The 12,025-nt window shown below is 36.1% G+C and overlaps 1 protein-coding gene across 2 annotated transcripts; it reads right to left on the bottom strand.

Moving 5' to 3' along the window:
* Window positions 1-6,703: 6,703 nt before the first annotated feature.
* Window positions 6,704-9,905, bottom strand: LOC149249475 (pentatricopeptide repeat-containing protein At1g11290, chloroplastic-like). 2 transcript variants are annotated; one of them, XM_089458705.1, is made up of 2 exons: window positions 8,840-9,905; window positions 6,704-8,671 (listed from the first exon to the last, which is right to left on the bottom strand). In XM_089458705.1, the coding sequence occupies exons 1-2, from the start codon at window positions 9,639-9,641 to the stop codon at window positions 7,473-7,475; spliced, it is 2,001 nt and encodes a 666-aa protein (XP_089314831.1). In that variant the 5' UTR covers window positions 9,642-9,905; the 3' UTR covers window positions 6,704-7,472. The 2 variants fall into 2 exon arrangements, with proteins under 2 accessions (XP_089314831.1, XP_089314832.1); XM_089458706.1 differs by having other exon boundaries at window positions 6,706-9,344; window positions 9,568-9,905.
* Between the last annotated feature and the right edge of the window lie 2,120 nt (window positions 9,906-12,025).

Raw genomic sequence — 12,025 nt, 5'->3', positions numbered from 1 at the left:
GGTTATAGCATCTTTAGTTGCCTTTATGTTCTTGTTCATGTGATGGGTACTAAAGAAAACACATTCCAAATGCTTGGATACCATATTGTAATGAGCCCAATTTTACAATTTAAGTTGTAATAATGATTATTATATAGAATTTACAGGCAATTATCATTAAGCAATGAAATTAACATTGCCCATAAACAAATTCAACCATTACCCATGCATGCCTTCAATCATTACTGAAGATAATGATATTTTTAGTTGATACATGTAATATTCACAATGAATATATGTAAAATTATATCAACATACATGTGCAGTCCATTTCCGCATAAATTAATTACATTATTCATGCTTGTAGCTTCATCTGTGATACCCACAAAGCCCATTTGGCATCTCCAAACATTAAAAATAGAACATAGGCATAAATATGCCATTTGAATCACAACAACGCTATAACAACCTTAAATATGCATTTGTTTATCTCCAAGACAACTTGAATGTAGTCTTGAATCAATGTTGAATTCTAGAAATGTATCTTCCCCAAGAAGCACATGTCACTCATTTACAACAACAACCACATGCATTATTCATCAACATATAATAATAATTACCAAATTATTTATCTATTATAAGTTGCACTTGGGGAAATAGCTCCATGGGAGTGTTTTTCTTCCCAACCATAGGCATTAGATCAAGTAAGGTGCCACTCCCATGTTAAGCAATGAAACAAGTGTGTATTATTGGCTATGGTTCTAGTTTCTCTCACTCAACCCAATGCAATCCAGACCATTTTTATTACAGGCATCCTACTCACCAACCTCTCTTCCCTTTGCAACAATACATAAGACAAGGAATGGGATCCCCTTCACTACTAAATAGTTGCTTAGGTTATCCCACTTCCATCCAATGCTTAGCTAGCCAAGAAATGTGAGTTGGTAGGAACTAAAGAAAACTCAATTGTAAACTAATTTATCTTAATTTCAGCAATTACCCGTGAACATAGTCATGGTTGCCACATAGTTCATGGCAACAACTATAGCAACATTATGGAAGTACTATGACAACTTATCCAACACCAACATCAGCGTACCCAACAACTCTCTCATGACAAAATGACTTCCCCCAAGGGTTACATTTCCAAAAGTTTGCATTAACGACAAGCTTGCATGAGAAATATATGTCCACCCATAAGCTTGGAAAAATAACACATAAGGCCAAAATTATATGCAGGCTTGGGATATGGATATTTATCAACCAAAAATAAAATATTTATCTGACCATCATACTTCCCCACTTGTTGGTTCATTGTCCTCATGGTGCTCCTTGGAAGTTACAAGCCCAAGTGCACATGGTAAATCACTTATCAAACTTACCATATAGTTACTCATTATGTTCATGATGATGAAAGGAATTACATAAAGCAAGATTTTTGAGGAGCAAATGAGTTCCCCCTAAATACCTCATATTCTATTAACCTATATCATCAAAAAATTTAAACCACTTCCATCCAATTTATAACTAGTATATGTCCTTGCTTACAATATAATGAAGGAAACTCATTATCAAGTATATGACATGTTGCACTTCTTCAAAGGCATAAATTGAAACCAAATTATAGAATTTTTATTTTTGTACATCAAAGTTCACACTTACCAATTTTTATGAGTTAGAAAAAATTTTCAAATGTGCAATCTTTTGATATGAATTCATTTGTTAGTTTTGCATATTCGTCATCATCTTAATCAACTTATTGCAAGTTGTAAGCATATTCGTCATCATCTTAAAAGTTTGTGACTTTTCAACAACTAAAACATGCATTGTGCACAACCCAAACTCATTCTTCATGCTTTACAATGGCCATTTAAGGTAAAAACAAATCCTTCACAATTTTATGTAGATGTTTCTTTTAAAATCACAAAGGAAACCTTGTAACTTACTATCATGAAACATTTTTTCAAATGAAACTAAAATATAGTGTTTAAGAATTTTATATTTTGCTAGGAACTTTGGAGCATTAGAGGCATTTCTTCTTTGGAAAAGAGAGTACTATTCATATGGATCATCAACCATTACAATTTCTTCATTCATTGTTCAAAACACAAACATCGTCATCTAAAGTAGACTTGTTATATGTAGTGGTTTGACCTATTATTAAGTACAAAAATGTAAACACAAATCATATTGGTCATATTGGTCATTTGTTAGTTCTATTATTAAGTACAAGAAGGTAAACACAAATCATGTTGTTCATTTGTTACTCAAGTGACCAACAAACACCTAAATCATTAGCTTAGCAATGGGTGTTCTAATTATAAAGAATGAAAATATTTGTATCCTTTCAACTCAAACTCTAGGTGCATACTTCCATTTGTGTGTTAGTTGATTTTGGACAATCAAGAATCTTTTCTCAAACTATCATGTTAAAGATGGGATGCTTATAAGTTGGCTTAATTGTGTCCTTGCTAATAGTTGTTGTTGGAGGCATATTCTTCCTATGAGTCAATTTGGGATATTGAAAACTTTATAACATTTGTAGAGATATAACCATTTGGCAATAATACCAAAGTATGTTGAAGATCACATTTGATGGTGTGATCTTCATAGTTAAATAAAGGCTTTTAATTGTAAGTGTGGGTTGTATTAACCTCTATGTCTTCCTCTTCCTCGAAATGTTCAGATGGAGGGCGACACAACAATCAACTACAATTACAATCAGTAAGACAATAGGACTCAACTAGACTCAAATCTTATATGCCTAGAACTAGAGACCTCATGTTGAACTCCACCCTGAAACAATTTGATCAAACCAATTATGCTAAACCACTTGAGCTAGAAAAATTTAAGGATGTGGTAGTAGGCTTTGATCCACTTATGTATCCACAAGTCATAAAATCATTTAAAATAGTCCCTCTTTATCTGGCCATGCATTTGGCAACTACCTCAAGGTGATGACCCATGCCTTTAGGAAAAGCCTTCATGGGAATCAAACCTTGCCCACAAGTGAAAGACTCCCCGTTCCGCACCAATGATTGTGGACCCTATAAGATTTTAAAATTGAAGGACATGAAGATAGCCTTTGACCAATTTATGTCTGCATCAATCATGAAACCATTTAATATAATCTCATTGGGTAACAACCACACATTCAACTATTACCTCAAAGCTATATCACATAATTCGTGCATTGAGATTCAAATTTCGACTAACCTTCAAACCAAACAAAACAAAACAGAAAAGAGTTCAATTCTGTTTCGGTTCGTCCTAGTTCGCTTCTGCTTAATCGCAATATGGCATTGTACGTCAAGGCTGAGCCCGACCATATGTTCTTTTAGTCTATAGACATCAGTTCGGTTGATCTTTTTCTTGGCCTCCGTTAACGTATGTGTGCTATTTCGGTAAAATACACTACGTTTGCTTGTTGAATTACCAATTCAGTTCAATTCATGGTATGTGTGTTGCCACTTTGGTGGTTGAATGATTCGGCGATGACATTTTCATCGACAAATAAATCGCCCCGATCCTCGGTGTTATTTTCATCGACAAGTAAATCTGCCCAAGTCCTCGGTATTCTTCTAAAGTGTTTAATCTATTATAACTTTCAGTCTTTACCGCACTGAAGTCACGATATAATATTAAGGCTATAGATTACATTCACTACTTGTTTATAAGATATGTGAGTATTTATTCCTTGTAATGTATGGATTTGTATTTATGCAAATAAAAAATTTCAATCTAGGTGGTTAATCAATTTAAGTGAGTTACCAAAAAAAAACTTAAAAGTTGTTTGCTTGATCTCTTATATTGAAATTTTGCTTGATTTCTTATATTGAATTTTGTGAAGTTTGCTTGATTTCTTATATTGAATTTTGTGAAGTGAGTATAAGTATAATATTTATTATCTAATGTATTTATATTATAATATAAATTTATAAATTATTTAATAGGTAAATATCTATGTTACACAAGCACTGTTTTTGAGAGGTGGGAAACCCGTTCCAATGGTTCCTGTGCTTCTTGGAGCTTTGGCACTATATGGGAACATTCCCTTTTCAGCGAAAGTTGCAATGAGAGCTGAGGAAAGTTCTGAGAGCTTTGAAGACTAGTTTTTTTTGGAGTTCCAGAGTTCCCTGGGGTTGGGGAATACAAAATTTGTGGAGAAATATGTTGAACTACCCACAAAACATGAGTCTATGTTGAAACCTTCGCAGGAAGAAAAACCAAAGACATCCTTAACACCGATAGATATCCTTAATTGAGAAACTGGAGCAATCCCTTGATGAGTTAAGGAAGCGTGTGGCACCTCGATGTAAGGGCGATATCTGGGATGTCATGCTGATGAGTACTTCTTTTGTTGTTTATGTATATATATCGCAGAAGATTGTGTGTGCGTATCGTATGTGGCAGAGAATACTTAAACATTAGAGTTGTTTTACTTTTTCTCTTAAGAATAACTAGAGAAACATATGTAAAATTGTTCCTTTGTATTTTAAACCCAGATCGTTTCAAAAACTAGTCATGTGTCAAAGCACTAGTAATGAACATGACATTTTAATATTTTATTTATATATATATAAGAGAGAGACTTGGAGAGAGACACCCAGAGAATATATGTATATATAAGAGAGATTACATATTTATTATTTATATATTTAAATTGATTTTAATATTTGAATATTTTGAGTCAATATTAATTTTGATTATTATTAACTTATATAATTAAAAAATATATTTTTGTTTTTTGTTTTTTTATTATATAATATTACCGCTCTCAATTCGTTGTTTCTTGTAAATTTTGGGGAAACCTCTAGCCATTCCCGACACCCGTACCCAAGTTCTCAATGTTCCCACGTTCCAGAAACTCATGCAACATAGGTAAATATGCATTTTAACATATATAAATTTTGAAATATAATTAAAAATATGTGAATTGAATAATTTATAATTTATGTAAGTTAAATTATATATATATATATATATATATATATATATATATATATATATATATTTGTCAATTGATTATAGTCAAATTTAATGTCAAACCTCATTCGAACTTCATCAAAAAAAATTGAATTTAATCGTTGCCAAACACAAATTTGAACCCGAACCATGTGACATTGCCTCAAAGTGACATTGTGGCTTTGTAAAAAAACCCTCATTGGAATTAAACTTTTCTTGCTACTAAAAAAATGATATATATATATATATATGTGAGAGAGAATTTTAGTAGTCAAAGTTCATGAGAATTAAACTATGGGTCAAAAATGATCTCTTTATGTTTATGTGTGTCTAGGTTGGTAAATGTTGCACTAAAAGATCTTAGAGGTCAAATCTGATTGGGACCTTTGGAGTTACTTTCTACTTGTCTAACTGATAGTCACCTTCCTCCTTCCTCCAGAGTCACCTTCCTCCTTCCTCCAGAGTCAAAACTTTGAGGAATAAGGGGGCAAACTCCACAAGAGATGGCATGTTACCAAACACCCTCATCCTTTGCTTAAGTATGTAAAAGCAGGTTTTTTTCCTCGAAATCCCTCTTCCTCGAAATATTCAATGGAAGACAACTCAACTGCCAACCATAATCATAGTTAGGAACTGAATGGACTCAATCAAACTTGAATCTCAATCAAACTAGAAAAAGAGATCTCTTAATGTACTTTTCCTTGAAATAGTTCATTTGGGCTGATTGTAGTATCTCTAGTTTAGGGCTACAACATCTCTAGAAATTCATGGAGAAAAATTGAGTACATTTAAAAGGATTTTATAACTTCTAATCTTAAAATGGAAAGCAATACACCCTATCCCATCCTCTTCATAAAAACAAATCTTTTCTCCAGTGAAAATAAATAGTGCTATCTTCATTGATTTCCTTAAATAAATTAATTTAAACATATCCTAAATTTTAATTAATCATAAATCATTTTACGTTAGTTAACCTATAATAACAAGATGAACAACGTTAGAGAATGTTAACCCTATTATGAATAAGTTGGTACCCTTCCATATCATATCTGAGATTCCTTAAATTAAAAATGCCAACAATCCTCAACAGAGCACAATCCATCCTTGAAAGGTGTTGTTCTAATAGACACCAGACACGCTTATGTTTATAATTGCTTCAACTAATATCACCAATAATCACTACATGAAAAATACCCATCCTTGAAATGATGAAAACTAAATGCATTTCTTAAAAGTAATTTCTTACCGAACAATCTTGGGGAAACTCACTAATGATATCGCAATCTCTACACGCACAGCTTTATTGTGATTCGGGTTGGTGTCCCAAGGAGGCAATCACAAGCCTTTCACTGTGAGCGTAGTGTCTTCCTTTACCTCCTCCACATCGAGGGGCAGAAAGCTTATGTGTTTGTGTTGGGAACATACCCTGCAACCTTTTCCTACCTTAGTGAAGGTCTCCAACATTTTTTCTCTCCTCTCTTAAGGTAAAGAAATTACCAACTAGAGCCTGACTGGTTGGTCAAGAGCATAGTAATGTTTCTCCAACAAAATTCAGTTGTCCCCAAACTTGTGATAGGTTTAGCCCGCTAAAAAAGCAGGAACTATCATGGCTATGGAAGCAGGTCGAGTGAAGCTACAAACATAGTTCCTAGTCCCGGTGTCAATGACAATTCTGACTCAACATCCAATGGGTGAAGCTAATTAAAACAGTAGAAAGGAAGCATCTTCAATAGTTTCTTTTCAAAGTAAAGAAATTTAGGTATATCCTGTCAGAAAGAATTTTATCTTAATAAACATGCAGGAACAGGAAGGACAACGAATTCCTTTTGTGCATAAGTTTGTATCCTCACAAGCTTATGATTGATATTGCTTCAATAAATATCACCAGTAATTGCCACAAGAACAAGATACATCCTTGAAAGGTGTGGCTCTAATAGACGTAAGATTGTAGATTCACACGCTTCTCAGATATTGTTCAATTAATATCACCAATGATCCCCACCTGAACATGATCTGTCCTTGAAATTATGAATATGACTTGCATCGTTCACAATATTTTCTCGCCTAACAATCCTGGAGATAAGCTCGATGACAATATGGCAGTCACCACACACACATAGGTACTTATTGATTAGGGATTTGTGCAATCAGCAGCCTCTCACTGCCACCGTAAAAGCATGCTTCCCTTCACCTCCAGCGGCACAAAATTTGTGTTGGTAACATAATCTAGAGGCTCTAACTGCCTACATTAAGTCAAATCAGTCTCGGCAAATTTAGGCTTTTCTCTCTGCTTTCTTAAAAAGTAAACAGATTTAGATATATCCTATGTTGATCTATCAAAAATAATTCCATTTTAGATAGCCCCTAGTTCTAATAAGGACAATGAATCTCTATTTGCATAAATTTGTATCCCTGCAAGCTTCTGTCTCAGATTGCTATGGTTGAAATTATAAGTAATCCCCACAGGAACACAATTCGTCCATGTTAAATGTGGTTCATGAGCTTCTCTTATATTTCTCCAAGTGATATCACCAATAATCTCCGCATGAACATGCTCCATCCTTAAAATGATGAAAACGACTTGCGTCTCTAACAATAATTTCTCGCCTAACAATCTTAGAGATAAACTTAGTGGCAATATGGCAATCATCACACACACGCAGGTTCTTTGTTACTCGGATTGTTGTCCCAGGGCTTGTTTTCATTAGACCAAAAGCAATCGCCAGCCTCTCGCTGTGACTATAGAGCATCTCTTCTTTCACCTCTTCCTCCACATTGAGGAGAACAGAGTTTGTATTGGGTACATACCCTATAGCCTCAATCTGCCTCGCCAAAGTCTCCAACGTTGCATAAATTTTCTCACATTCTGGGTGTAATCTGTCTCCCACTAGGAATGCATGAATCTCATTATCTATCTCAATAAAGCTGCGTCCTGGGGTCTTTCTCAAACCCCTCTCTTTCATAACTGCTCTAACCTTTGCCACATCATCCCACCTGCTGGCTGCAGCATAGATATTTGAGAGCAAGACATAAAATCCCGTATCTGCAGGTGCCATGTCCAATAGGCGTTCTGCCACACGCACCCCTAGCTCAACATTGTAGTGAATTCTGCAGGCGCCGAGCAAGGTCCCATATACACTAGCAGCAGGTTCTAGTGGCATCGCATTGATTAAAGCCTCTGCCTCATCTAGAAGCCCAGCACGGCCAAGAAGGTCTACCATACAGGCATAATGCTCCATCCCAGGCTCAATATTGTATTTTGTATTCATGCAATCAAAGTTTTGCCGGCCTTCATCCACCAGGCCAGCATGACTGCATGCAGACAAAACGCAAATTAAGGTAACCCCATTTGGTTTCATGCCCATCTGTTGCATTTCAGTAAAAAGTGAAATAGCATTTTTGCCATGCCCATGCATTCCATAACCAGCAATCATAGCATTCCATGCGACCACATCTCTTTGAGACATATTGTCAAAGAACTGCCTAGCAACCTTTAGACTACCACATTTGGCATACATATCTATGAGAGCAGTGCCAACAATAACATCAGACGCAAGTCCAACTCTAATTATACAATCGTGGATCCATTTACCCTGTTGCAAAGCACCTAAATGGGCACAAGCTGAAAGCACGCTAACCATCGCAATCACGTCCGGTGGCACATCTGCCCTTTGCATTTCATGAAACAACATTATGGCATCGGCAGCATATCCATTCTGCAAATACCCTGAAATCATCGCAGTCCATAAGACGACGTCTCTCTTAGCTGCTCCATCAAACACCCGACGCGCATCCTCTATAACCCCACATTTAGCATACATGTCTATCAGTGCTGCCCCTACAAAAACATTGCACTCAAACCCCTTCCTACTTATACAACCATGGAACCTCTTACCTTGCTGCACGTCTCCTGAATTGGCAAAGGCAGCAAGCAGGCTCACCATCGTGACCGAGTCAGGTATCACACCAGCAAACTGCATTTTATGAAAAAGTATCAAGGCCTCGTCAACATCGCCATTCTCAGCATATCCAGCAATCATTGCATTCCATGAAAACACATTCCTATGAGACATTTTGTCAAACACATTGCGTGCATCCTTCACACTCCCACATTTGACATACATAACTATCAAGGCAGTCCCAACGTAAACATTGAACTCGCACCCATTTCTATTTACATAGTCATGAATCCACTTACCTTGTTGCAGTGCTCCCATCTGAGCACATGCCTGAAGAACGCTCACAACAGTGAATGAATTGGGCATGATCCCTTCCAGGGGTAATTGATCGAACAGTGTCAATGCCTCATTGGCGCATCCATTCTGAACATACCCCGCAATCATTGCAGTCCAGGGGACTACATCTCTTTCAGGCATTTTGTCAAACACTTGTCGTGCATCCTTCAAATTACCACATTTAGCATACATGTTTAGAATTTTGGCACACAAAAACAAGTTCAACCCAAACCCACATACGACCATGTGAGCATGGAGACTTCTGAGTTTTTTTATATTACGACAAGAATGTAAAAGGTGAGAAAAAGTAATTGCATTAGTTTCAAATTGTGGTGAAATCAATGGGTTTTCTTTACTGTATAGAGTGTTGGCACCAGTATAAGTGAACCGCAAGCAAGTATGTCGATAAATTTTAATAATGGCACATTGTTCAAATCGCATTCTACGCGTTCCCAGTTCCATTCTCGTCCCATACTTTGAAAGCGTCCAAAACTGCGTCAGCTGGTATCTAAAATCCCTGTGTCTTGAGCTGTTCTTTTCTTGACAACATTTCTGGTTGCTTGTGACATCTATTTATGTTATCATTAAGATTGAGTTTGTCTGATGATCAATTCACTCATGCACTGGCCATAACTTCGGGAGGGAAATGAAATGATCCACTGTCTTCGTGTCTTCGATTTAAATATTATTTCTCATATATTTCATAGATTTTCTGATACTTTTACTTTAAAGGTCGTTCAATGTGGAAAAGTTTGTAAAGAAAGTCATTACATATGCGCTAAATTCCTTCTTTTTAAAGCATCAAAATTATTGAGGTTCCACAACATGAGGAGTCATGTTAAATTTGTATTTTTTATCACATTCTCACATTATATGAGAGTGTAGCGTCTCTAATATAAATTTATATGAATGGTCGATAAATTTTCAATTTGCTTATTGGAAATCAAAAAAGCTTCTCAATTCATATAAATTTATGTATTATATTATTTTTCATATAAATTTATGTGAATGGTTGATAGGTAGAATATAATTTTATGTGAATGATGGATAAGTTTTCAATTTTTAAATTTTTTATAATTTATTTAAAAAAAAATTGGGGATTATCTTATTTTTAATTATGTTTAGAGGTACTCTATAGTTTAGTATGGGAGAGATGTTGTAGTGTCCATAAATGAGTGTAAATACTTAAAGGTCGGTTCAATATGGGAGAGATTTACGCTGAGAGGCGCTCTATGGCTACCCACTATCCAATGTCATCACTAATGTAAGTATTATTATGAGAGAATTGATACATAATATATTAATTTCCGAACTCTGAGAATTAGGGTTTTGCGTGAAGAATGCTTACTTGGAGAAGTTCTGCAGCATCTAAAGGTGGGGATCATCCAGAGTGGAAAACAATGGTGGGAAGAGTTTTAGGATCGACGATATGTTCATTACAGGGAGCTTCCCGCAAATAATCTACTGGGGATGATAGTGGTAAATTCCCGAGATAATTACAAGCTTTAACTATAGCGCTGAGCGAACCTGCTCCCAGTAAGATTTGATTGTCAGGTCACCTCTCCTCCGCGTCAACACTCTGCTCATGGCAAGGTCGTCCTCTTTTGTGTGGATCCCCTAGTGAGCTCTTTGATTGATCTGTTTCATTTCGTCCTCGAGATCCTTTGTAGCAGTTGTAGCCCAAAAGGGCCAGGTGGTCAGTCATGACCAATATGACCTCTCCATCTTGATTGGATCAGGAGATCATCACATTCAACTCCATAGTGACCAATAGGCCAAGGTTTCAAAAAGCCCCCTTTTCTTGCTTCGTTAAGAAGCTAGATGATATTCTGAAAGTGGAGGTCTCTGCTCCACATGCTAGATCATGTGCCCTCCAACTTGTTGAAAGGGGTTTAGTGGACTAATTTATCGGTTTGTGGCCATCACCCAGATCCGTCCGCATGTGGATTGAGAAAAAATGGAAACCATTAATAAGGGAGATCATCTCTTCCTTCTGTGGGAAAGGGTTCTTCACCTTCTTTTTTGAAAATAAATCAGATCAAGATCTAATCTTCCAGAGTGGATCATACTTTATGGGTGCCTAAGGGATTTTTTGGGATCAATGGAGCCCCAATTTTAATTCAAATTGTGATGTCCCTGTTGATGTTCTTGTATGGGTTAAGCTACCCTTTCTTCCCCTCCATTGTTGGAATGACGCTACCTTTAGAAGTATTAGCAACTCTTTGGGAAATTATGTTGATTGTGGAGAGCCTCGAGATAGTCTCTTCTCGTGTGCCTGAATTTGTGTGGAAGTAGATTTGGATAAGGGGTTTCTTGCTACAATCAACCTCAGCTTGGATAACTCGTCCCATAACCAAGAGGTTGATTATGATTAGCTCCCCTTTAAGTGTAAAGCTCACCATGAATATGGTCACTTTGCTAGAAATTGCCTTAAAAGGCAAGAAGATTAGGATAAATAAGGGAGTTAGGATAACAGTGGAAGCAAGCAAATAAATGGAGGAAACCTGATAGATAACAACATCCCCCTAATAAGCAGCAGGAACAATAAAATCAGAGAGGAATCAGATATAACTCTCCCAACAATAAATCTACTAATAGTGGAGAAGGAACGAGAAAATCTGCAAATAATGGTCATAATGGGAACATATATGAAGTGCTCAATGATGAAGGTGAGGAAGGGGAAATCCCCTAGGAATTCCCCCTGAACTAGATCAACCAATAATCTAACTTGCTCTACATGAGTTGGTAGAGTCGATGACTGAATCTAGACCTAGTGAAGGATAAGAAACAAATCAAGTTGAATTATATAAAGAGGAAGAATACTTCTCTCACGAAGAGAAATAAAT

This window comes from Pinus tabuliformis, chromosome 7 (assembly GCF_031772625.1).
Source record: "Pinus tabuliformis cultivar Carrire ecotype Pingquan chromosome 7, CPIR1, whole genome shotgun sequence".
In the NCBI taxonomy this organism is placed as follows: Eukaryota; Viridiplantae; Streptophyta; class Pinopsida; order Pinales; family Pinaceae; genus Pinus; species Pinus tabuliformis.
Note: the sequence above shows the minus strand (reverse complement) of the source record. Positions and strands in the feature narration are given on the sequence as shown.